At 42.2% G+C, this 27730-nt stretch overlaps 1 protein-coding gene across 2 annotated transcripts in view; it reads left to right on the forward strand.

Annotated features, from left to right (window-relative positions):
- The window catches only part of Mvd (mevalonate diphosphate decarboxylase), a 58585-nt gene extending 34636 nt beyond the window's left edge, over positions 1–23949 (forward strand). For both annotated transcript variants that reach the window (XM_068394904.1, XM_068394905.1), the window contains exons 6-10: positions 9726–9925; positions 10232–10354; positions 12325–12510; positions 20524–20688; positions 21101–23949. In XM_068394904.1, coding sequence (XP_068251005.1) covers positions 9726–9925; positions 10232–10354; positions 12325–12510; positions 20524–20688; positions 21101–21256 — 830 coding nt within the window. In that variant the 3' untranslated portion in view covers positions 21257–23949. The remainder of the gene's footprint in view (positions 1–9725; positions 9926–10231; positions 10355–12324; positions 12511–20523; positions 20689–21100) is intronic.
- The last annotated feature ends 3781 nt before the right edge of the window (positions 23950–27730 follow it).

The following is a 27730-nucleotide window of genomic DNA, read 5'->3' on the forward strand; positions in this document are numbered from 1 at the left end:
AAGTGGTGTCAACAAGAAGTACTGCAGTACCTGGCCACAGGTGGCGCTTGTGAGTACACCCCCCTCTTGTATAGCGATCGCTGGCGTATCCCTTCCGTAGAATTCTGTCGGGCAACGGAGTTGACAGCTACATGATTATCGGGTAAGTATATTCAAAAATTTATTTTACTAATGAAAATAACATTTTGCAAGGACGTACCGGTATGTCCATGGGGGTAAAGGGATGAGTTTTGTGAAACGTACCAGTACGTCCATTGGGGGTAAAAGGGTTAAGTTATCGAATGATTGTTAAACATAAATGTCAAAATAGAATAGGTTGAATTCCTAGCTATCTGTTTCAGCTGTGTAGGAATTTGGCCTCTTTGTCGGTAAGAAAAATATTTATAGGTATTATTAAAACATTTTCTCATTTACTATAGAACAGGTGAAATTGAGTAAGCATTCATGATTATTATAGTTAATATTTATGCCTGCTGGTATAAGGGAGAAATGCCTTATCAAAAGTCCCAATGGTGTAGATATTGTTTTAAGATGGGTTTACTCATCTCATGCTCAGTATGAATCAGAGGTAAAAATTAATCAGTAATTATTGAAAAAGGTTATCCTAATCTACATATACAAAACAGGTAGATGAAGTATAATGTATTTTTCAATATTAAACTTACCCGATGATCATATAGCTGTCAGCTCTGCTGCCCGACAGAAAAACCTACGGGCGGAATACGCCAGCGATCGCTATACAGGTGGGGGTGTACATCAACAGCGCCATCTGTCAAGTAGGTACTCAAGTACTCGATGTCAACACAGAACCAATTTTCTCTCTGTCGTGCCACTGGCAAGACCTACTAAATAAGCTGTTACTAACTGGATTTGTTTTCACAACTATTTGGTGAAGTACACTATTCCAGTTTTGAGCTTTCGCTATGCAGGGGTTTTATCTTCATTTCAAAACTTGAACTCGTTTTGGATAGATTTAATTATGGTGACAAAGAGAGTATGGACTCTCTTTCACTTTTAAATGGCCGACACTTCCCTTAGACGGAAGTGTGTTTAGGTTTTTAGTAATTTTGCTTAACATGTTATAGATCTATATATTTTCTATCTCTCCGCCTTTATTAGGCCTCTTCGATTAACTTTCCTTTTATTATAAACATTATTAAAATAAATTTTTATGTTTTGTTTATATGCGACCTTTTCTGATAGTAGGCGGTCCTAACTTGGAACCGAAGTTAATCAACGTTGAGCCCGTTATATCGTATTTAACCTTTAAAGAATTTAAAACTTTTTAAATGTAATATTTTATGAAAGAATTTCTTTGATAGTCTCGTACTGTTTTCAAAGATGAACTAACGTTTGGTTTTTTAGTATACGCAATTGTTGACGTTCAGGACGTTCAACATGCGCTCTATCGTTACGATAGAGAGAGAGTGTATCACGGTTTCACTTTGCAGTAAGAGTAAACCGATTCTGACGTTTCGTTCATTCTTTCTTAGCTTAAATGGTTTAAATTCTAAATTAAAGGAACTTTTTATTTGGAAAACCTTTCAGTTTTTTTTCCTTTAGCAAATAACATGTTTTGACGATATATAATTGGGCTCTTCTCTCAGGTGCGAAATCTAGAGAGAAAGAGAGAGATAGAGACGGAGGGAGAGAGAGGAGAAAAAACGTTTCGTTCAAGCGGGTAACGTTGTTCTCGTTTTACTCTCCTCCCTAGTCGCTGTAGGGGAAGAAGGTAAAACGTTTCTAGGGTTTTATTCTTGTTCCCAGGCTATGTGCGGTGAGAGATTGTAAACGTAGTTTATTTGAACTAGTGTTTAGTCTCTTTCCCAGCCACTGAATTCTTTATCTTTATATATATGTTTTCTGTTGCATTATACGACTGTTTTCGCAATTACTACCTTTTAATGAAGGGTAGGATTGCGTGTTTCAGGTAGAAATCAGTAAAAGTTTCGATTTCAGTGAAATAAGTGCAAAACAGAAAATCAAAGTGATAAAGTGTTATGCGCAAAGTGTTACAGTGTTGCGTCCGAGGGTTCGTCTGTTCGTGCCTGTCGTTCACCTAGTCCGGGACCTCTTGCAAGCTCCCAAGCCCAGGGGAGAAGTAATGTCGAACGACTTATGGGTTCGTCAGGCCTTGATCAACGAACAGACGTTTTTCCCTCCGTGGTTTCGGGCGTATCTACCCAAGATCGCCCCACCCACACAAAGACGAGAGAGCCCATTTACTTCTCGTCTGCGGAAGAGGTTTCTCGTAAGAAACCTTGGACCAAGGTCTCGCAGCTTATTAAGTGCAAGTCGGTCCCTTCCGCGCAAGTCCAACGGCCCAGGTGTAGCCACTGGGTCAGTTCGGACTCGCTGCAGTCTTCCGATGACTGCACACCTCCTAAGAGAGGTAAAGCGGTACCGCAACAGGCAGTAACACCGTCTGTTGCCGCACCTGCTGCTGTAGACCCTAAGTGGTCTTTGCTACAGTCTATGCTGACACAGTTAGCATCTTTTTTGCAGGAGTATCGTGCGGAGAAGGTTGACGCTGCACCCGTTAGCCTACAACCTACCACGGTTGTGCGCCCAGCAGACGCTGTGGCTGCCTGCTCCCACACTCCAGCTGTGAGAGCTCCTCCACCCATGCGCAGTCGACCCTGCCAGACGCATGCTGACGTTCACAGACGCACGGAACCCTCCGCTGACGTGCGTGTGCTACCACAACAACAGGAGGGTGGAGTTAAGCTGCCGTGTTTTGACACGGTGCGTCAGCCTCCGCAACCCACTGTGGTTACCACCACTCGCCCGCAGCAGACTAGTCAGTCAGGAGTTGAGGCTTCCCCACACAGCTTTGGTTGTTGCCAGCTCACAGACTGTCAAGCAGTTACATAACGTTGCCTTCTGGTCTGCTACTTATGCACCAGTGCTGTATGTCCTCACGCACCTGTTGTGGTTGACAGTTCAGTTTTTTGACAGTTCACAGACTGTCAAGCAGTTACATAACGTTGCCTTCTGGTCTGCTGCTAATGCACCAGTGCTGTATGTCCTCACGCACCTGTTGTGGTTGACAGTTCAGTTTTTGACAGTTCACAGACTGTCAAGCAGTTACATAACGTTGCCTTCTGGTCTGCTGCTAATGCGGACTAGGTTCCTGTAGATGAGAAAGTGCTGTTCTCCCTCCTACTGATATTCCTTTGAGGACTCTGTCATTTGGAGAGGAGCCTTAAGCTGCTTAGCCTCCTATGGACTTTAATTAAATCATGATGATTTTTTAAGGATCTTCGTCCGGATCTTGTAACTGCTGCTCCTCGTTCGCCTCACGTCAGAACTTACACTAGGCCTAGCTACTTCGAAGCCGTTGTTGTTAAGCTAGTGCTCTCTCGCTCTCCTAGAGAGCGTTACGTTGGCTAGGCGACTGGTTTTTGCACCAGGAGGAGTTTTAGGGATTCAGCTTTTGATTTCCCTTCTTTTAAACTGGCTTATAGAGCGAGAGTCTGATAGGACACGAGAGAAGTTCTCGGCTTGGGAGTTCATGCCTCTGCCCAGATAGACTTCTCAATTCTGGTAGACTCGCCCTGGCGCCTAGCCAGGAGACGCTCCAAGTTGTTTACAGGTCAACTTCTCAACTTTTGTGAGCCTTTGAAGTTTTGCTGTACTATTATGTCACACATATCAAGGCTTTCAGGGATGGTAAATGGTTCCGCCTCAGTCGCTAACCCCGTCTGTTGCCACACCTGCTCCCGTAGACCCTAAAGGGCTTTGTTGCAAGACATGCAGTCCAAGCTTGCGTCCTTGATAGAGGACTTAAATGCGGAGAAGAACCTTCTGGCCAACAACCTTCCAACCGGTTGGTTGTGCGCCCTGTTGACGCTGAGGTAACCTACTCGCGTCTGCCAGTTGAGGTGGTTCCTCCTTCTGGCCAACAACCTTCCAACCGGTCGGTTGTGCGCCCTGTTGACGCTGAGGTAACCTACTCGCGTCTGCCAGTTAAGGTGGTTCCTCCACCGATGCGACCCAGTGTGGGTTGCCAGTCGCACGTTGATGTTAAGCGACGCTCGGAGGTGGTTGTTGACATTCAGGACGTTCAACAACCAGCAGAGGTGACTTGTTGTGACGCAGTGCGTCAACCTCAGCAACCCGGTAGGGTGTTGACTGCACAACCCAGACAGTTTAGACAGTTTCGGGTTGACGCTGTACTTCCTCGCGCACCCATGGTTGTTGACAGTTCACAGACTGTGCAGCAGTTCCATGATTTTGCGTCCGGCTCCGTCACGCATCCACCTGTGCGACCGGATTCAGCGAGTCAGACGTTGCCCACTCCGTTGCCGTTTCCTCATCAGTTTCGGATGAGGAACCCTCTGATGAGGACGTTGCTGAACAAGACGATCAGCCCCCAGCCCTGCTATCCATCCAGAAGATGCTGAAGAAGGAACGCTGCCCAGTCAGGCTGTGGATGAGTCTGGTAGGGACACTGTCATCCGTGGATCAATTTGTGTCACTAGGAAGACTACACCTCCGTCCTCTTCTATACCATCTAGCTTTTCACTGGAAAAGGACAAGACGCTAGAAGCGGTCTCGATCCCGGTTTCCGGAAAGATAAAGTCTTGTCTGACTTGGTGAAAGGACTATATCAACCTTAGAGAGGGTCTTCCCCTGACTGTTCAGACTCCCAACCACGTTCTCTTCTCGGACGCATCGGACGTAGGCTGGGGTGCGACATTAGACGGTCGGGAATGCTCGGGATTATGGAACTCGAGTCAAAGGACAATGCATTTCAACTGCAAGGAGCTACTGGCAGTAAGTCTGACCTGGAAAAGCTTCAGGTCTCTCCTTCAAGGCAAGTGGTGGAGGTGAACTCGGACAACACCACGGCTTTGGAGTACATCTCCAAGCAAGGAGGGACCTACTCTCTGACATTGTACGAGATTGCAAGGGTCCTCCTCACCTGGTCAAAAGGTCTAGACATATCACTAGTAACGAGGTTCATCCAAGGCAACTTGAATGTCATGGCAGATTGTCTCAGTCGGAAGGGGCAAATAATTCCAACAGAATGGACCCTCCACAAGGATGTAGGCTAGAGACTTTGGGCCACCTGGGGCCAGCCAACCATAGATCTCTTCGCAACCTCGATGACCAAGAGGCTCCCAATTTTTTGCTCACCAATCCCGGACCCAGCAGCAGTTCATATAGATGCCTTTCTACTAGATTGGTCACATCTAGATCTATATGCATTCCCTCCGTTCAAGATTGTCAACAAGGTACTGCAGAAGTTCGCCTCTCTCGAAGGGACAAGGTTGACGCTAGTTGCTTCCCTCTGGCCCGCGAGAGAATGACTCACCGAGGTACTTCGATGGCTAGTAGACGTTCCCAGAACACTTCCCCTAAGGGTGGACCTTCTACGTCAGCCACGCGTAAAGAAGGTACACCAAGGCCTCCACGCTCTTCGTCTGACTGCCTTCAGACTATCGAAAGACTCTCGAGAGCTAGAGGCTTTTCGAAGGAGGCAACCAGAGCGTTTGCTAGAGCAAGGAGAATATCCACCCTTAGAATCTACCTATCGAAGTGGGAAATCTTCCGAAACTGGTGCAAGTCAGTATCCGTATCCTCGACCAGTACCTCTGTAACTCAAAGAGCTGACTTTCTCTTATATCTGAGGAAAGAACGATCTCTTTCAGCTCCCACTATCAAGGGTTACAGAAGCATGTTGGCATCAGTCTTCCGTCACAGAGGCTTAGATCTTTCCAACAATAAAGATCTACAGGACCTCCTTAAGTCTTTTGAGACCACGAAGGAGCGTCGTTTGGTTACACCTGGTTGGAATTTAGACGTGGTACTAAGATTCCTTATGTCAGACAGGTTCGAACCGCTTCAATCAGCCTCCCTGAAAGATCTCACCTTTAAGACTCTTTTCCTGATATGCTTAACCACAGCTAAAAGAGTCAGTGAGATTCATGCCTTCAGCAAGAACATCGGATTCTCATCCGAAACGGCTACATGTTCTACAACTTGGTTTTCTAGCCAAACACGAGCTGCCTTCTCGGCCTTGACCAATATCGTTCGATATTCCAAACTTATCGTATGGTTGGAAATGAACTAGAAAGAGTATTATGTCCTGTAAGAGCTCTTAAGTTCTATTTAAAAACCTTTACGAGGCCCGTCTGAAGCTTTATGGTGTTCAGTTAAGAATCCATCTTTGCCTATGTCAGAGAATGCTTTATCCTATTTTATCAGACTGTTAATACGAGAAGCTCATTCCCATCTGAATGAGGAAGACCAAGCTTGGCTGAAGGTAAGGACACTCGAAGTTAGAGCTGTCGCAACTTCCGTGGCCTTTAAACAAAATAGATCTCTGCAAGTATATTCGACGCAACCTATTGGAAAAGCAAATCAGTGTTCGCGTCTTTTATCTTAAGAATGTCCAGTCTCTTTACGAGAACTGCTACACTCTGGGACCATTCGTAGCAACGAGTGCAGTAGTGGTGATGGCTCGACCACTACAATTCCCTAATTCCATATCCTTTTTTAATCTTTCTCTTGAAATGTTTTATTATTGTTTTTGGGTTGTCCGGAAGGCTAAGAAGCCTTTCGCATCCTACTTGATTTGGCGGGTGGTCAAAGTCATTTCTTGAGAAGCGCCTAGATTAGAGGTTTTGATGAGGACCTTTAGTATGGGTTGCAACCCTTCATACTTCAGCTCCTAGGAGTCGCTCAGCATCCTATGAGGATCGCGAGGCTCAGTAAGGAAGACGTACTTAAAAAGGCAGAGTAATTGTTCAAGTCGACTTCCTTACCAGGTATTTATTTATTTTATGTTTGTTATTTTGAATAACTGCTAAAATGAAATACGGAATACTTAGCTCATAATAATGTCAACATGTAATGCTGGTCTCTACCCACCCCCCTGGGTGTGAATCAGCTATATGATCATCGGTTAAGTTTAATATTGAAAAATGTTATTTTCATTAGTAAAATAAATTTTTGAATATACTTACCCGATGATTATAAATTAAAGGACCCACCCGTCCTCCCCAATAGAGACCCAGTGGACCGAGGAGAAAATTGGTTCTGTGTTGACATCGAGTACTTGAGTACCTACTTGACAGATGGCGCTGTTGATGTACACCCCCACCTGTATAGCGATCGCTGGCGTATTCCGCCCGTAGGTTTTTCTGTCGGGCAGCAGAGCTGACAGCTATATGATCATCGGGTAAGTATATTCAAAAATTTATTTTACTAATGAAAATAACATATTACTTTATATTACAATCTTGTTATTAATCCTCTTTTGATCAGTTGTATGTCCTAATGATTCTAAGATGTTATTCCTAACATTTTGGACAAAGTATTAAAATTAATGTTGAGCGGAATTTTGGATATATATTACCGTTTATGCTGTACAGTAACAAATATTTAGAAGGAAAGTCAGAATTGTGAAAGTTCAAAAGTTCACTGGTTTGGTGCGACACTAAATACAAACCCTAAGCTATTTATAGGGATTATGCTTTTGCCGAAGGTGGAAGACAAGCCATAAGAATTTTAACGAGATATAATCACCCACCCACTAGTTAGCTGGTGCTGGTGGGTAGCCCACTACCCCGCTCACTTTCACATCTGTGTTGTGCTACCACTTGTGTTATTGGCTCGGTGGAGAATGGATGTTGTTGCTCTCCGCCTCCCAACTGGACTTGCCGTTTGACTTAATCTTTTTTGCTGTTTTTTGAGTTATGATTTTTTCTTTGTGCCGTCCATTATGCGGATATCTTCAGGACCTAAGGGGCTCTCCTGCGGTACCTTCATGTCCTCCGTTGAGACGGATCCACATATGTTGTGTCCCTCTTGCTGAGGGCTGCGCTTTGACCGGGACAATAACTGCCCTGAATGCCTGGAGTGGTTTGGGAGACAGCGCAAGAAGAAGTCTAAGAGAGATTCTTTACCTTATAGGTCTTCCTTGGAATTGAAGAAACCTCGGACTTCTTCTTTGACCCCCCGATCTCTTCCCGAAGCTCCTGCTCGATCTGTCTTCTCCAGGGAACGATCAAACAGGAGCGTAGACCAATTAGCACCAGGTCAATCTTGGGGTTCAAGGGACAGGACTGCTTTCGTTAGAGAAGCAACCTTGCTCCTTCCTGTAAAAGGAACCTTTTCTTTTTCTGATCTTTTACAGGGTTGGCCTTCGCTGGGAATCACTGTTCCCCCCATCGAAGGAGGTGATGTTAGAGCTTCTCCTACTTGCCGTTGAAAGGAAGCAGACATCGGCTTCCTCCAAAGTAGAAGCCTCTACCCCGATGAGTACACAACTCTGAGATCCTGCAGTGTCTTCCCCTGCTGCTGAAGGGTCTCACCTTTCACCGTCGCTTGCAGCTGCTGCAGTTGCCAAAGACTGCACTCTCCTCCATGCTGAGCCGACTCTTCCATAGGGGGAGGAGCAAAGTCTGAGGCAGGTTTCTTTTGCAGTGGTCCCCTCTCTCGTTCATGAGTAAGGCCCTCCCCAGAAACTCCGTTCCTGAAACCTTCCAGATGTTGACTTACCATTCCGCTGACTCCCCTTCCTTTGAAGGTGTCCCCTGCGTAGGAACCTCGCTGTCAATAAGTCTTCTCTCCCTCTCGCAGCATGCTGTTGTCGGCAAAAGCACTCTCCATCAAAAGGATCGTCACTCGTTGTCAAGGGAGCGTATTCCTCACCGCCCCTCTAGATGTTTTCCTTCTCCGTCTGTAAAGAGACGTTTCTGCAACTCTCCTAAGGACTGACAATCTTCTCACTCCCCTTTGACGTCTCGTCACTCACCAGCTGCTCGTCACGCTTCACCCAGTGACTGTCACTCGCACCTTGTGATCATCACTTGCTCTCTCGTGACCATCACTCTACCCATCCCGGCTTAGAACGGGCAATCCCCCCACTTGTTCCAGTGGGGAACGCCTACAACATCATTGGCAGAGGTGGTTGCAGCACGGAGCTGCTGTGGACAATCTCCGTGATTCAGTCAGGGTATCGCGGCTTGTTCATTCAATCTCTCCCTCCATTGACTTGGAATCCAGTTCCATCAAGCTCTTGTGCAAAGGGATTTGCAAAGGAGCAGGCCCTACGGGTCGAAGTCCTGACCATGTTGGAGAAGGATGCTCTCCAGAGGATCGAGAACGGATCCCTAGGCTTCTTCAGTCGACTCTTTCTTGTGAAAAGGGCATCGGGAGGCTGGAGACCCATCATCGACCTCTCAGTTCTGAACAAGTTTGTCAGACAAACTCCGTTCAGCATGGAGACGGCAGACATGGTCAGACAAGCGGTAAGACCACAGGTTTGTATCATTAGGAAAAATCCAAATTACTTTCAAATTTGTCATTTTAGTTAGGTAGTTTGTATTTGAAATTGTTTCACCTTTAGGTAACTGGAAAATTTGGTATGATCAAGTAATAAGCAAATTTCACACAATTAGTTTAAACCCTGTGAGGTTTGAAAACCAATTGCAGTTATGTTTTTCATTAATTATTGGACTGAGAAAGGTCATTTCCCTAGGGAGAATGCATTTTGCAAAATTTTGAGTAGCATTTCTTCAAATTTTTTGTGGATTCAAAGGAAGCTTTCATTGTAAATTTCATAATGTTAATTATGAAATTATTAAAGTAATAATTAGAAGCAGTACTGATCTAAGGTGTTGTTTAAATACATTGGAAAAGTAGGTATATTTACTACTGTGAATTTTATGATCTGACTCCTTTTTTTTCAGTATTTAATTGTTCATTTTCAGTCTTTGCTCTGGGACAAGTTTACGGAGTCGAAGGCGATCTGTCTTCTGTGGCCCGCCAGGGATCCGGAAGTGCCTGTCGTAGCATATACGGTGGCCTTGTGCGCTGGCACAAAGGCGAATTAGAAGACGGAACTGATTCAGTGGCTCGTCCTATAGCTTCAGCCGACCATTTTCCAGATCTGAGGGTTATCATATGTGTAGTAAGGAAATATAGAGTTTTGGTTGTTATTTTAATTCCTAGATAAATCTGCTAACATTATTGTTGTTTGGATTTCTATGTAACATCTAAGGGTTAACATATGTATAATAAGGAGATTTGGTTTGATTGTCATTTTAACCCTTGGATAAATTTGCTAACATTTTTATTGTTTAGATTTCTACGTAACATGTAAAACTTGCATAATCTTGGCAATAGTAATGAGAAGACTACTTGTTATTTACAAGTAAAGTAGCTTTTATAAATTGAATTTCATTACTTCCCTAGGTTTAAGAACTACTTCTTTCAGGCAAATGCTGGACGAAAGAAAGTAGGTAGCACAGAGGGCATGAAGAGAACTGTCCAGACTTCTCGATTGATGCAGCATCGGGTGAAGGAATCTGTGTTGTTACGCTTGGATGCTATAATGGAGGTACAGTAGTCATAAGTTTTCTTGATCATTTGAGGTCACAAATCATTACTTTTCAACAGTATTTATACATTTGAAATGGTGTTTTAAGGAGCATTTCACGGAGCGACACAGGTTGAGCCCAGAAATAGATTTTTCCTTCGTCAAAATCTCTTTTTTATACTAAGAGACAGAGTATTAAATTCCTATAAAGCATTATTAAGATGATTAAAACTGCTGATCATCATTTATAGACATTCAAAGGCATGGATTATCTTTTTAATTGTCATGTGAAAATTGTGCTACCAATTTAGAATTGGACTTCTAGGTAGCCTGATGCCAAAAGTATAAGGTAAACAATGAGTACCATGTCATTTATCTTTGGTTAAACACCTTGAACTCTTGAGTGGCAATGTTTTAGCTCCTTGTTGATATCTTCTCTGTAACATTACTTTGAGGGTTCTTACGACAAGTTTTCCATCACCCAGTTTGATCTACAAACTGTGAAGACTGGCTTTCACTAAGTTCGCCCAATTCAGAAGGGACAGGGTTCATTAAAAATAAAAAAAAATTCCCTTGCCTTTTCACCCTCACTGTCTTTAAATAAGGTCTTACTTATGGGATTAACCCTTTTACCCCCAGGCTATTGGGAACTTTCCAACCCTTTACACCCAGGGGTTATTTTTTTTTCAAGCACATTTTGCAATATAATTTATTTAAATTGCTCTAACAGCCTTAATTTTCATCATAGAGAGGTCAGGTTGTTCTCATTCACTTGGAAAATGCCTGAAGTTTCTGAAAAAATTATCAAAAATATGCAAAAAAAAATTATAAATAGCAGTTTTTTGCAAGGACGTACCGGTACGTCCATGGGGGTAAAGGGATGGGTTTTGTGAAACGTACCAGTACGTCCTTTTGGGGTAAAAGGGTTAAGAACCTTTCGATAGACAGACTCATGCCTTTTCATTTCTGCTAGACCCATCTGTAGGAAAAATTCCTCGGGTGGAGTTCACCCATTGAATGTAGTACAGTAGATCTCAAAGCAGACCTGTAAGAAGTGTCATCAAGATAATTTTGCAAGTCCAGTCAGTCATCCTACACTTACTGAACAGATGGGAAATAATTTTTTGAAATGTCATTTAATTTTTTTTTTTTTTATTGGAAAAGGTGAATGACAAATAAAGACAAAGTCTTTCACAAATGTGTTTCACAGGGAGTACATTCCCTCCTCCCTCCTTATCAGTCTTCACTGTCCACATTACTTGGAGTCTATGCAGCATTCCTTCGTCCCCTACGTGCACTTTGCTCAATTTCTTTTTACTTTACCTCCATTCCCCCTACCTTTCTTTCATCTTCCTGTCTAACCTCTATTAACGTTCATTCTCAGGCCAAATTCTGTTCTTATATACCTATGCCAAATTCATAAATTCAGTTTAATCTTCCTTCTATTTTGATTAAAGATTCTAGCTTGTTCTGCATATTTGACAAAGACTGTTGAATTTGTGATTGAGAAATGGAAAACTTTGATGATGGGAGTTATACTCTGTTAAACATTAACGATAGGTATTTTCAATTCTTGACTGTGTATACTAACTTGAATGGGGACTTGTAGCATGGACTATGGTTTGTATTTTGAAAAATAGATATTCAAAATTATGTTTAGATATGGATTGTTACAGGTTATGAATGATTTTTATGCAGTCAAGACCCATTTTCGTAATGATAGTCATGTATTTTTCCTTTTACTTTGTGCAAGTGACTGCTCAGCTTTATGTGCGAAGGTATTGGTTATTATTTATGCATAGATTCAGTTTTCAGTCCTTTATTTTTATGAAAATGTCCCTTTTATGAGATAATGCACTGAAAATATTTTCATCAATGCAGTAATACGTTCTTTGCGCAGTACGCTTGAAGTAGGTATAGCAGTAATGTAGCTGTACTTATGTATTAAAAATTGTTGTAATTTTAATTCAAATGAAGTTTTATTTTCACAGGCTATTAAAGAGAAAGACTGGTCCAGTTTTTGTGATCTGACAATGGCTGATAGCAACGAGATGCATGCTGTTTGCCAAGATACATTTCCTCCTTGTGTTTACATGAATGATACATCTCATTCAGTTTCAAGTCTTGTTCATCAGTACAATGATATCAAGGAGTCACAGGGTAGTTTCAGTCAGAAAGTAAGTATGAATTTTCTCTAGATTTTCTCTTAATGTTTTAACAGATAACTTGAGTTACTGAAAACAGCTGACATACATTTTGTTCCTTATGGTTATACAAACCTTTCATCCTTTAAAATAGTGAATGTCTTCAGCGAAGCTTGAACGGCCTTTTCAATTATTAGTGACATACTGTAATTAACGGCAGGTGTTGAGTAGGGTGAGTAACCCCACTCTCCTGCCTGTTAAAGACTCTTCATTTTTGTTTTTGGCTGCAACGAGTACCTGGTACTACTTCTGTCTCTGGGCCAGTTATTTCTCCTTTTGACTGCTACCCTGATACATTTTAACCCCCTATTATGCTTCTGGTTCTGTCAGAGCTCTCTTATTTGGGTGGGAGTTAGATCTCTGAAGCAGCCTGCTACACCCGGATACTTAAAAGGTCTTCAAGTGATTATTTAAGGTAAATACTTGAATACTTTGACATGTTTATGGCTCTATTGATGTACCAAGAACTCATGTAAAGTATTGATGTATCAGTTTTAAATATTTAACTTAGCCGGTGAATATATAGCTGCAACTCTGTTGCTCGACAGACAACTCTACGGAAAAACTCGCCAGCGATCGCTACACAGGTTGCGGGTGTGCCCAACAGCGCCATCTGTCGACCAGATACCCAGCTCTTATGTAAACAAAGACTCAATTTTCTCTCTGTCGACGTGTCGACAAGACGTACTTTACTCGCTGTTGCTAAACTGGAGTTTTTCACATCTAATTGGTGAAGTACTATATTCTAGTTTTGAGCTTTCGCTGTGCAGGGTTTTTCTTCAAATAAATCCTTGAACTCTTTTTTGTATCGGATTCTTTGTTGATGACTTAGATCGTTTTTTGGAATTTTCCCTTGACCAATTCAAAATGGCTGACCCTTCACAAGTTCCCAAATTTAGGAAATGCAATGCTAGGGACTGTTCTAGGCGTCTTCCGAAGGCTTCTATCGACCCTCACACTGTTTGTTCCAATTGTCGGGATAAAACCTGTCAATTGGAAGATCGGTGTGAGGAGTGCGTTGGCCTTTCGGAATTCGATTTTGTCGAATTTCAAAAGTACACACGTGGGCTGGAGAGAGATGGAGTTAGGAGAAGTTCTTCTCGATCTGTTGATGTATCCTCTCCTCATGCCCCACAACCTATTCCTTCCCCTGTAGTGGTTGCTCCTAACCCCCCTCCTAGTACTCAGGAACCATCGATGGCTGACATGATGCGTGCCATCCAGGCTCTGGGTGAGAGAGTTGAGTCCCTTGCAAGTGACCGCAATCAGCTCATGGCGGATGTTAAGGAGCTTAAGTGCCAAAGTGCAGTGGGAAGTGCTAAAGTGCCAAGTGATAGTGTTGTGGACAGTGTTGCGCTTGAGGGTTCGTCTGTTCGTGCCTGTCGTCCTCCTAGTCCGGGACCTCTTGCAAGCTCCCAAGTCCAGGGGAGAAGCAATGTCATACGACGCATGGGTTCGAGAGGCTTTAATCAGCGAACAGACGTTCCCTCCGTGGTATTGGGCGTATCTCCCCAAGATCGCCCCTACCTACCTAAGACGAGAGAGCCGATTTATACCTCGTCGTCTGAAGGTGTTTCTCGCAAGAAACTTTGGACCAAGGTCTCGCGACCGTTAAAACGTAAATCGGTCCCGTCAGGGCAAGTCCAACGGCCCGGTTGTAGCCACTGGGTCAGTTCGGACTCGTTGCCGTCATCCGATGACTGCTCACCTCCTAAGAGAGGCAAAGCGGTACCGCTTCAGACACTAACACCGTCTGTCGCCGCACCTGCTCCCGTAGACCCTAAGTGGTCTTTACTGCAAGACATGCAGTCTAAGCTTACGTCTCTGATGCAGGACTTTCATGCGGAGAAGGTTGCTGCCGTACCAGCTAGTACAGTACCTAGCCTACAACCCTCCAAGCGATCGGTTGTGCGTCCTGTGGACGCTGAGGTAACCTTCTCACGCACACCAGTTGAGAGAGTTCCTCCACCCATGCGTTCCAGTGTGGGCTGCCAGCCGCATGTTGACGTTAAGCGACGCACGGAGGTTGGCTTTGACGTTCTGGATGTTCAACAACCATCAGAGTTGCCTTGTTTTGACGCGGTGCGTCAACCTCCGCAACCCAGTGTGGTTTCCACTGCGCAACCCAGTCAGTCTAGACAGTCTCGGGTAGACGCTGTGCGTCCTCGCGCTTCCATGGTTGTTGACAGCTCACAGACTGTGCAGCAGTTCCATGACGTTGCGTCCGGCTCAGTCACGCATGCACCAGTGCGACCGGACTCAGCGAACCAGCCGTTACCCACTCCGTTTCCGTTTCCTCATCAGTTGTCGGATGAGGAACTTTCTGATGATGATGTTGCTGCACATCAAGATGAACAACAATCAGAATTGGACGAGCCTAAGTCTACTCAACCCTCTTTGGACTTTAGAAAAGTTTTGGCTATTTTCAAAGAGCTGTTTCCTGACCAGTTTGTTTCTGTGGCTCCTCGTTCTCCGCCTTCAGAGTTTGTTTTAGGCATGCCCTCTACCGCACCTGCCTTTACTAGACTCGTCCTCGCACGCTCGTCCAAGAGAGCTTTGCGGGTGATAGGAGACTGGTTACAGTCCAAGAAGAGTTTAGGGAAGACAGCATTTGCTTTTCCCCCTGCTAGACTCTCTTCTAGATCGAGCGTCTGGTATGCCACGGGAGAAGTTCTCGGCTTGGGAGTTCCTGCCTCTGCCCAGGGCGACTTCTCAAGTCTTGTAGACTCTCCCCACCGCCTTGCCATGAGACGCTCAAAGATTTGTTGGTCATCATCGGACCTGGACCACCTTTTGAAAGGAATCTTTAGGGCTTTTGAAGTTTTTAACTTCTTAGACTGGTGCCTAGGAGCCCTAAGCAGGAAGATCTCTTCGACAGATAAAGAGACTTCTTTGCTCATTATGTCCTGCATGGACAAGGCCGTCCGTGATGGGTCTAATGAGCTTGCTGCATCCTTTGTGTCCGGAGTCCTGAAAAAGCGAGAATCTCTCTGCTCATTCCTTTCTGCTGGAGTTACACCGTGCCAGAGATCTGAGCTTCTCTTTGCTCCTCTTTCCAAGTGCCTATTTCCAGAAGTCCTGATTAAGGAAATAGCCGCTTCGTTAGTGCAGAAGGACACTCACGATCTTGTTGTGTCCTCAGCTCGCAAAGCTCCCCCTTTGCCTACCTTGTCAGCTAGACCAAGGATGGACACTCCAGCGTCTCGCTTTATTCCGCCCTTTCGTGGCAGAGCCTCCAGCAGAGGAGGTGCTCGTGCCGAAGGGAAACGAGGGAAGAAGAAAGGATCCAAGTCCTTTAAGGGCAGAGTCTGACTGCCCGCAACTTCAGACAGCAGTGGGAGCCAGACTCAAGAACTTCTGGCAGGCCTGGGAGAAGAGAGGCGCAGATGCACAATCTGTGAAGTTGCTCAGAGAGGGGTACAAGATCCCGTTTGTACGAAAACCCCCTCTCGCAACGTCTCCCATCGATCTCTCTCCCAGGTACAGAGAGGAAGAAAAGAGACGAGCCTTGAAACGGGAAGTGTCTCTTTTGCTAGAGAAGGGAGCGGTGGTCAAAGTCTCGGACCTTCAATCTCCGGGATTCTACAACCGCCTCTTCTTGGTTTCAAAGAAGACAGGAGGGTGGAGGCCGGTGCTAGACGTCAGTGCTCTGAATGTCTTTGTCACAAAGACGAAGTTCTCCATGGAGACCACAAAGTCAGTCTTAGCAGCGGTCAGAAGGGAAGACTGGATGGTCTCTTTAGACCTAAGGGACGCCTACTTCCACGTCCCCATCCACCCAGACTCCCAACCTTTTCTGAGATTCGTTTTCGAAAAGGTGGTCTACCAGTTTCGGGCCCTGTGCTTTGGCCTAAGCACAGCTCCTCTCGTGTTTACGAGGCTGATGAGGAATGTTGCCAAATTCCTCCATTTATCGGACATCCGAGCCTCCCTTTATTTGGACGACTGGCTTCTCAGAGCTTCTTCCAGTCGTCGCTGTCTGAAGGATCTAAAGTGGACTCTAGATCTGACCAAGGAATTGGGACTCCTGGTCAATGTGGAAAAGTCGCAACTGGTCCCATCCCAAACTATTGTGTATTTAGGGATGGAGATTCACAGTCTAGCTTTTCGGGCTTTTCCGTCGGCCCCCAGAATAAGTCAAGCCCTGTTATTCATCCAGAACATGCTGAAGAAGGAACGCTGCTCAGTCAGGCTGTGGATGAGTCTGGTAGGGACGCTATCATCCCTGGAACAGTTTGTGTCATTAGGAAGACTACACCTCCGTCCGCTTCAATACCATCTAGCTTTTCACTGGAAAAAGGACAAGACGCTAGAAGCGGTCTCGATCCCGATTTCCGAAAAGATGAAGTCTTGTCTGACTTGGTGGAAGGACAATATCATCTTAAGAGAGGGTCTTCCCCTGGCTGTTCAGACTCCCAACCACGTTCTCTTCTCGGACGCATCGGACGTGGGCTGGGGCGCGACGTTAGACGGTCGGGAATGCTCAGGACTGTGGAACTCGAGTCAGAGGAACATGCATATCAACTGCAAGGAGCTGTTGGCAGTACATCTGGCCTTGAAAAGCTTCAGGTCTCTCCTTCGAGGCAAAGTGGTGGAAGTGAACTCAGACAACACCACTGCCTTGGCGTACATCTCCAAGCAAGGAGGGACCCACTCACTGACGTTGTACGAGATCGCAAGGGACCTGCTCATCTGGTCAAAAGGTCAAGACATCTCACTAGTAACGAGGTTCATCCAAGGCAACTTGAATGTCATGGCAGATTGTCTCAGTCGGAAAGGGCAAGTAATTCCAACAGAATGGACCCTCCACAAGGATGTATGCAAGAGACTTTGGGCCACTTGGGGCCAACCAACCATAGATCTCTTTGCAACCTCGCTGACCAAGAGGCTTCCCATCTATTGCTCACCAGTCCCGGACCCAGCAGCAATACATATAGATGCCTTTCTCCTAGATTGGTCACATCTAGATCTCTACGCATTCCCACCGTTCAAGATTGTCAACAAGGTACTGCAGAAGTTCGCCTCTCATGAAGGGACAAGGTTGACGCTAGTTGCTCCCCTCTGGCCCGCGAGAGAATGGTTCACCGAGGTACTTCGATGGCTAGTAGATGTTCCCAGAAGTCTTCCTCTAAGGGTGGACCTTCTACGTCAGCCACACGTCAAGAAGGTACACCAAAGCCTCCTCGCTCTTCGTCTGACTGCCTTCAGACTATCGAAAGACTCTCAAGAGCTAGAGGCTTTTCGAAGGAGGCAGCCAGTGCGATTGCTAGAGCAAGGAGAGCATCCACCCTTAGAGTCTACCAATCGAAGTGGGAAGTCTTCCGAGACTGGTGCAAGTCAGTCTCTGTATCCTCAACCAGTACCTCTGTAGCTCAGATACCTGACTTTCTCTTATACCTGAGAAAAGGACGATCCCTTTCAGCTCCCACTATCAAGGGCTACAGAAGCATGTTGGCATCGGTCTTCCGGCATATAGGCTTAGATCTTTCCAACAATAAAGATCTTCAAGACCTCTTTAAGTCTTTTGAGACCACTAAGGAGCGTAGTTTGGTTACACCTGGTTGGAATTTAGACGTGGTACTAAGATTCCTCATGTCAGACAGGTTTGAGCCGCTACAATCAGCCTCCCTGAAAGATCTCACTTTAAAGACACTTTTCCTGGTATGCTTAGCCTCAGCTAAAAGAGTCAGTGAGATTCATGCCTTCAGCAAGAACATCGTATTTTCGTCAGAAAAAGCCACATGTTCGCTACAACTTGGTTTTCTAGCCAAAAATGAGCTGCCTTCTCGACCTTGGCCTAAATCGTTCGATATTCCCAGCTTATCGAAGATTGTAGGCAATGAACTAGAAAGAGTCTTATGCCCTGTGAGAGCTCTTAAGTTCTATTTAAAGCGCACTAAACCTTTACGAGGCCAATCTGAAGCTTTATGGTGTTCAGTTAAGAAACCATCTTTGCCTATGTCAAAGAATGCTTTATCCTACTTTATCAGACTGTTAATACGAGAAGCTCATTCACATCTGAGTGAGGAAGACCAAGCTTTGCTTAAGGTGAGGACACACGAAGTTAGAGCTGTCGCAACTTCCGTGGCCTTTAAGCAAAATAGATCTCTGCGAAGTATAATGGACGCAACCTATTGGAGAAGCAAGTCAGTGTTCGCGTCTTTTTATCTAAAGGATGTCCAGTCTCTTTACGAGGACTGCTACACACTGGGACCATTCGTAGCAGCGAGTGCAGTAGTGGGTGAGGGCTCAACCACTACAATTCCCTAATTCCATACCCTTTTAATCTTTCTCTTGAAATGTTTTTAATGTTGTTTTTTGGGTTGTCCGGAAGGCTAAGAAGCCTTTCGCATCCTGGTTGATTTGGCGGGTGGTCAAAGTCATTTCTTGAGAGCGCCTAGATTAGGGGTTTGATGAGGTCCTGTTGTATGGGTTGCAACCCTTGATACTTCAGCTCCTAGGGGTCGATCAGCATCCTAAGAGGATCGCGAGGCTCCGTAAGGAAGACGTACTTAAAAGGCAGAGTAATTGTTCAAGTCGACTTCCTTACCAGGTACCTATTTATTTTGTTTTTGTTATTTTGATAACTTCTAAAATGAAATAAAAAACTCTTAGCTCATAAAATGTAAACATATATTACTGGTCTCTACCCACCATCCTGGGTGTGAATCAGCTATATATTCACCGGCTAAGTTAAATATTTAAAAATGATATTTTGATTATAAAATAAATTTTTGAATATACTTACCCGGTGAATATAAATTAAATGACCCTCCCTTCCTCCTCAATAGAGACGCAGTGGGACGAGGAGAAAATTGAGTCTTTGTTTACATAAGAGCTGGGTATCTGGTCGACAGATGGCGCTGTTGGGCACACCCGCAACCTGTGTAGCGATCGCTGGCGAGTTTTTCCGTAGAGTTGTCTGTCGAGCAACAGAGTTGCAGCTATATAATCACCGGGTAAGTATATTCAAAAATTTATTTTATAATCAAAATATCATTTTTCATAGGACTCTGTTTATTAGTAATCTTTCCTCAATTCAGTACAGAGATCATTTTCCTAAAGCAGGTTTCTTCAGCGGAAGACTTGAAATAAAGATATTGTTGATGGTGAGCTTTACTGTGATTGTGATTTTCTTTACCAGAGGGTTGTTCCTTGTGGCACATTATTCTATTTGTTTCCTTATTTCCTTTCCTCACTGGGCTATTTTCCCTGTTGGAGCCGTTGGGCTTATATCATCCTGCTTTTCCAACTAGGGTTGTAGCTTAGCTAATAATGATACATACATATATCAAGGCACTTCCCCCAATTTTGAGGGGTAGCCAACATCAACAAATGAACCAAAAATAAAAAAATAAAAGGGGACCTCTCCTCTCTACGTTCCTCCCAGCCTAACAAGGGACTCAGCCGAGTTCAGCTGGTACTGCTAGGGTGTCACAGCCCACCCTCCCCCATTATCCACCACAGATGAAGCTTCATAACACTGAATCCCCCTACTGCTGCTACCTCCGCAGTCATCTAAGGCACCGGAGGAAGCAGCAGTGCTTACCGGAACTGCGTCACAATCGCTCGCCATTCATTCCTATTCTTAGCACGCTCTCTTGCCTCTCTCACATCTATCCTCCTATCACCCAGAGCTTTCTTCACTCCATCCATCCACCTAAACCTTGGCCATCCTCTTGTACTTCTCCCATCAACTCTTGCATTCATCACCTTCTTTAGCAGACAGCCATTTTCCATTCTCTCAATATGGCCAAACCACCTCAACACATTCATATCCACTCTAGCTGCTAACTCATTTCTTACACCCGTTCTCACCCTCACCACTTCATTCCTAACCCTATTTACTGATAATGACAATATAAGGGTATAAGGGTCCAAATTCCTTATTTTTTTCATAACGGGTTTATAGCACAATACATACAGTAATAGAAAATTAAATGGTGGTAAGGAGGCTCAACAGTAATTTTTCTTAACATTTTCCAGGTATGTTATACTTTTGATGCTGGTCCAAATGCGTGCTTATTTGTACCTGGCGTTGTTATCGACGAATTCATGACTCTCCTACTTCGTGCATTCCCGCCGAGTGCATCCCAGAACATGAACGATTATGTTAGGGGCCATCAGACACAGACCATGCCCGTGTCACAGGTATGTTTAAATTTTGAGGACATGTTGCATTCACACTAACGTAAAAGAATACAGCAGTTTTCACCAAAATATTTTTTTTATTCATGAAATATATTCTCTTACTCTTACAACTTTTTTAGTCCTTCAAGAGATGCGTCTGGTGCCTCTCCATAAGATTCAGGACCAACACATCTTACTTCTCCCTTCTTGATATTTATTACAGTGTTTGATTTTCAAGATTATGGCATTGAGATTATTTCAAGGACATATTTTACACTATATCTTGTTGATATTTTCTTTTTCAAAATTGTTTGATATTAGAATTATAAAGTGGGTTTTGAAATTCAGATTTTCTTCAATAAATGTAAGGTAGCTGAAAAAATGGAAGAGCAACTCAACTTCTAAGAACTTATTCTCTTTCTTCATTTTGTAGGCATACCTGTCTTTGTTAGATGACGAGTGTCAAGCTGGACAGTTGAAGTTTATCGTACACACCAAGGTAGGCGAAGGTCCCCGTGTACTAGACGATTCTGCCACTTTGCTTGACGCCGAGACAGGAATGCCGAAGGTAACAAATGATTCTGCCTAGGGATGGGAGACTGGGAGTAAGATGTGGACTCGCTGTAAAAAATTACTCTCAGAATACATGCAGAAGATTTTAGTTGTGTCCTCTCGATTTAGGGAGCTTAATACCTGAATGGTGTATCTGTGATATGTGCAAACAAATGTCCCAAAAAGTTACTATGCAATGTTAGGAGTAATGATGTGTTTATGTGTGTCGGAGTTTGAAATCTGTTGACCGTGTTGCACATGTTGTTGGGATGCTACATTTTATTGCAAGAGTGTCTTTTTAAATTAGAAAGTGAATTGATCTGATTGAAGTTTTGAAATTTTACTGAACAAATTACTTGTTCTTGTCCATCTGTTGATCACTAATGTTAAAATTTCTTGAGAAATAAACTGTATTTGTATTCAACACATCTGAACAAACGTTTTGGTAGGTTGGAGCGATGTGCCGTGTTTGATATTACACAGTATTTGGGTGTTTAAATCAGAACAGAGTTAAAAACTCAGGTTAATAGTCTTTCAGTCCAATGAATATCCTGAAAATAATGCCCTTTCTAATAACAGCACAGTAGTTTGCCTAACTTGTTATCTTGTATTTTGTAATGATTTAATACAGTACTTTATCATTTTGGTTGTTAGGGAGGTTAATGTTAACTTGATATGAGTGCATTAATTTCATCCTGCAGATATAATATGACATGAAATTACAAAAGCTGATAGTTTTTGTACAAATATTGGCTAACGAGATATGGAGAAAGTTTATTCTTAGCATCTTTTATGAAATATCAAGTTGGATATCCACAGATAAGTATTGGTTAACACATCAAGAACTTACAGTCAGTCTTACTGGCAGGGTCCACGATACGGAAGTTTCCCGGACGAGTTTTTCAGAAAGTATCGGAGCTATTTTTAGCGTGGAACTGGTAGGGATTTTATCATACATACGCCGTTCACCCAAATACATGATATTTCTGAAAATCTGGTTTGGTATCAAGTATCATCAAACTGCACTTGGGTTTTGGCTTTTGTTTAAAGGATTTTGTTGTTATTTTGCAGATTTTTGGAAATGGCAGTCATATCTCTTATCATTCTTGTTGGTCTCTGTTGCATTCACCTGACATTTATCATCTTTCGTATTATATTATCACTGTGTTACTCCTGTTATTACCATTACTTTTTCTATTTAGTGGTCTATAAAAGGAGAATTAACAGATACAGAGTAGTCACACTGGTCAGTGATGTGCCTAATACTGTACATACATTCTGTATTCTGTAACTGTAATATAAATATTCAATTTGCAAATCTATTGTTTGCATCCGTAATTTGTTTTTCAATTTCAAAATCCATCTGCATCATCTTAGGCCAGGTAGAAGTGATTAGAAATAGAGTAAGAATAGAGCTTGGTTTAAACATTTTTGATGATAATAGTAGGTCTTATTTTTCTAAAGGGTGTCAGAAAGTAGTACCATATTTGCTGCATTTTCTTTGACAAAATATAAGAGAATAGAACTCATTGCACTACGAATACAGTAAAGAAAAAACATGTCTGAATGTAGGTAATGATGATAATGGTGTTGAGTTTCTTCGAGGTTGTCAAGATTGTCACTTTACCTACTGGTAGTGTTTGATGACCAGATTGTCATGAAACATATGAATGACACAATTCAATAATGTTTGAAATTAGTGTCATTTCATCACTTTTGATGCCTAGGTATTAATTTGAATTTTTCTTTTTTTTTTTGCAATTGTATTATTGTTAATTAAAAGCAACAGTAAATGTGCCTACAGTATTACCGTGTAAAGAACGACTATGTAAAGGGTTAACCCCAAAATTTTCTTTAAAAAAAAAGCTGTAATTATTAGATGAGAAAGGTGAACTCCAGTTCATATCATAAATATGTTTTAACCAATTGTTAAAGAGTTTGGCTTTTCATAGTTCCTTAAATAAAAGTTACCAATTGGTACAGTTGGACACAAGAATTTCTGGTACACCTAGCTCTGAGGAAGTGCACCCTGTCACTCTCTCTACAGTATCTGTTTGGTTACTCGCTAGGCAATAAGGGTGTGACAAGGTGTATTTCCTCAGAGGGAGGTATGCCAGGGACTCTTGTGTCCAACTGTACATGAATGGGCTCATCCAATGATATAGGCTTTAAGGGAATGGACTTGGAGTACTAAGATAAACTTTCCTAATTTATTTTGTACCAAGTATGTAAATAGTAAAAACAGATACTGTATTTGGTGTTTATATTAAAAGTAACTATATGATACTATAAATGGTATATGATGTGTTTTATAGAATGTGATGATATATGGTAAAATAATGTACTAAGAATTGTATACCTCATGATCAGTCCATCTATTTAAACATGTTTTTTAACCTTGTCTGTGGCTCATCATACTTTGCCAATAGGCACAGCAAAATTTTTAGTCTATAATTTTGTAAATTTACTCTAACTACTTTAATATTTTGTGGAATATTCTGAATCTTAAACTTGTAATAAAGTTAAAAAGATAAAGATTAAAAAGAGTTAGATTTATCTGAAGATATACTATTGAAAAAGTTTTTAGATGTCGGAATCTCAAATGGTTTACTGAAACATTCCACTTCAGTATGATTGCATGTTTATGATCCCTTTTACCCCCAAGGTAAGGTTAAATTTCGAGCACATTTTGCTATATATTTTTTTGAAATTGCTCTAACAGCCTTAATTTTTGTCAGAGAGAGGTCAGGTTAGTCTCATTCTTTTGGAAAATGCCTGAAGTTTCTCATAAAGTTATCAAAAATATGTAAAAACATGTAAATAACAGTGTTTTGCAAGAACGTACCGGTACGTCCTTTGGGGCCGAAAGGGTTAAGGGTTGTTGTGCCCTGATTGGTAACGTCTGCTTGGTGATCGCAAGACGGGGTTTGAGTCCTGCTCAGACTTGTTAGTTCCGTTAGTGTCAGCAACCTTACCATCCTTGTGAGCTAAGGATAGGGTGTTTAGGGGAGCCTATAAGTATACCTGCTGAGTCATCAGCAGCCATTGCCTGGCTCTCCCTGGTCCAAACTTGGGTGGAGAGGGGGCTTGGGCACTGATCATATGATATAAGGTCAGTCTCTAGAGCATTGTCCTGATTGCTAGGGCAGTGTCACTGTCCCTTGTCTCTCCCATTCATAAGCGGCCTTTAAACCAGTGAAAAAAAGTTCTTTATGAAGGTCTGTCTTACAGTCAAATAGCATGTTCACCATTCAGGTATTGTAAGTCTATACCATTTTTTCTTTTCATAAATTTTGTTCTTATTTAAATGCATAGTTTTGGGGCCAGTTACAGTAATCATATTTGATTCCTTCACTTTCACTAGAATGGTGTAAGTTTTAGAAAGTTCGATGATGAGGAACAAAGTGGTGGACAATTTAAGTGTTTAGTACACACGAGGGTAGGCGGAGGCCCCCGTGTAATAGACAATTCTGTCACTTTGCTTGACGCTTGATTCTGTCTAGGGATGGGAGACTGGGAGTAAAATGTGGACTCGTAAAAAATTACTCTCAGAATACATGCAGAAGATTTTGGTTGTATCCTCTCGATTTAGGGAGCTTAATACCTGAATTGTGTAATAATTAGAAAGTAATAGTATAAAACCAGTAAGAGATAGTAATAGGATAAGGTGCATCTTTTGGTAAAGGAGAATTTTTTGTTTTCAATTGAGGTATGGGGCATCAACACAAAAATGAAAATTAGGATAATTAACAAAGATCAAGGTGTGACTGGTATAAGAAATATGTCACTGTTTGAGGCAGTTTATAGTTTTTGATACATGGGAAAGAAGTTTATACGGTATTTTGTTATTGAAGCATTTTTAAAAATTCTTTTTCTATTTATTGTATTGGACTGATTTTTCTGCAAAAGATGAAAGAAAAAAGAGCATGTATTTGCGATACAGCTTTATATGAATTTTTCTAGTGTAGAATGAAGGGGAGGAAGGTCTGAGGAAAGAAATTAGAACTAAGAACAATTGAAATTATTAAAAAAAATATGGGAAGTCTTTTGATTTTATAATTACTATTTACTTTTGTTCTCAGAAGTTTTTTGTTAAGTTTTCATTTTGTTTTGTGTTTCCTTAGGGAAGTTCTTATTTTGTGCAATTTACATTTAGTGCTGAATTATTCCTCTAAGAAAGTATATTTATTTGTAGTGAGTTGAAGAATGATTGAGAGGAAAGGTGGTTTTTCTTAGTTATAACAAACCTTGTATCCTTTACGCTGAACAGTATTATATATAATTGGTGTTCTTTTGGTTAGAATATTTTACGCTAATCTTATTGTACAAATTGTTATTTCTGAATTCAATACTATTGTTTTATGTCTAGGAAACCCAAAGATTTTATATCATACTATTTTCCATATTTGAGATAAGTTATCATAATCAAATATACCTGTAGTATGTAGCAAGTACTTCATATATACAGTACTATACATATAGTATTTACCAATTACTTCTTACATACAGTGCATTACTTTCTTTCTTAAAATGTTAGATATCAAATTTAAATTGTTTTAATATTTTAAAAGAAATATGTAATTATGAGTAACACCTCAGGACTTTAAGCCTCCTGCATGAATTATTTATTGTTAAATTTTATTATTTTATTACCCAATACGTAATACTGTATTGTCATGTTAGAACTTCTGACTAAAAAATCTACATATTTGAACATATCAATCTCATATATATCATCACTTTCATGTTTGCATAATGCATGAATCTGAATAGCGTATCCATGTATGCCATAGTGCATACAACCCTTATCCTTCGAGACAAGGTTAACTCTCTTCGGGGAAGGATAGCCATGGCTTGCTATTAACACGTCCCTGATTTATACACGATATCTCTCGGGATATTCGCTCCAGAGGTCAGAACTCTGTTGATATCTCTAAGGTAAAATTTCTCTGGTATATCACTCGCAGAAATATCCCAAGTAGAAGTTGCCAATGAGGAACTTCCATCAGGACGACATGGCTATCTCGCCCAAAAATAGATTTTTCTTATGTCAAAATCCATTTTTTATTTCAGCACTTGAGCACATATTGAATAGCAGATGTCACCAAGTGCTGTATTTCTCTTGTTACAAAGTGCTAGTCTCCTGGCTAGTACAGTTGTAACGTGTTTGCCTAGCATTCACTTTTCAGCAGATTGATCCCCGCCCAGGACCGTGAGTTTAAGCTATTTACTGGGGAGGCCACTGCTGTGGTTGGGCACCACAGTGGGGTGTTGAGCTTGCTCAGCTGACGTTCTGGTGATCATCTATTCTCGTGAAACTGGAACTGAAACCAGACACATTTTACCTTTAATATAGATGCTGTATAAAGTCAACCATATATTTTGTCATTTTCAAAAGTCGCATAGAATCTCTTCAGATCTGTTCCTTTAGAATCTTGTTGTTCTAATGCTGAATCAAATGTTTATCCCATAGGCTGTGTCCAAACAGGCAATTATTTTGCAGGAGCAAGCTTGAGCTTGGAATACATTGATTCCAATAATAATGTTCCAGTCAGTGTTGTCAGCTCTCTAGATTCTAGCTAAAGTCCATTCTTACCTGGACACCTGCTGAATCACTGTTTGTATGGACACAGTTATATGTTGAATAAGACCAAAATTGAAATTGAAATGTGCTTTCATTCTCTTGTTATTTCACACCAGAAATGCTGGTAGAATGCTGTGTTTTCTAATATCGTACCTGACAGCATCTTGCAAATAATGAATGACCATTGCTGAAACCTGTTACAGTGTATATACCTTGAACTTTATGAAATTTGTTACTATGAGTATACAAACCTTTTGTTCTTTAAATAGGGAATATGTTTTCAGCGCGAATTACAATGGCTGTTGAAATCTTTGACGAGGTAGTTAATTACATTTGGTGAGTGCAGACGAGAAGTTTGCCTCTTTGCTTGTCAGAAGATCAACACTTTTGTTTAAGGCTGCAACGAGCACGGACGTACTGTTGTGCTGTTAATTAAACTTTCATCTTTCTTTTTCTCTTAGGAAGTGAATGCTGGCTGTTGATTGCTATAAATGTGAAGCAAGAGATTCATTCTTACTGAGAAAGGGTGGACATTGCAACTGGTTTATGTGAAAACTGACTGTAGATCCAAACTCTCTCTATATTGTGGGGGCTGTGATTCTTCGCAATCATACCTGTGTGCAGGCTGTGGACACCGAAGAAATTTTTTCCATATTCCGTCTGCTCATTGAGTGGATCTGCTACTGTCCTGGCTCGGTCCCCAGGGATTGTGCGTCAGGAGCAAGGAGGTCTCTGAGCTATGTCGGCCGGCTTTTCATGTTCTGGTGGTGTGTTGGGCTCCACCATTGTTTGTCACACCCTATCGGAGGATGGAGGCTCTTCTCCCATTTCCGAACAGACCTAAGGAAGGCTTGTGACTTTGTTGAGGGAACTAATAAATAAGGCTACCTCTCCCCCTGTGTCTGCATCCAATGATGCCTGTGGCAA

This window comes from Palaemon carinicauda, chromosome 20 (genome assembly GCF_036898095.1).
Source record: "Palaemon carinicauda isolate YSFRI2023 chromosome 20, ASM3689809v2, whole genome shotgun sequence".
NCBI classification, from domain to species: Eukaryota; Metazoa; Arthropoda; class Malacostraca; order Decapoda; family Palaemonidae; genus Palaemon; species Palaemon carinicauda.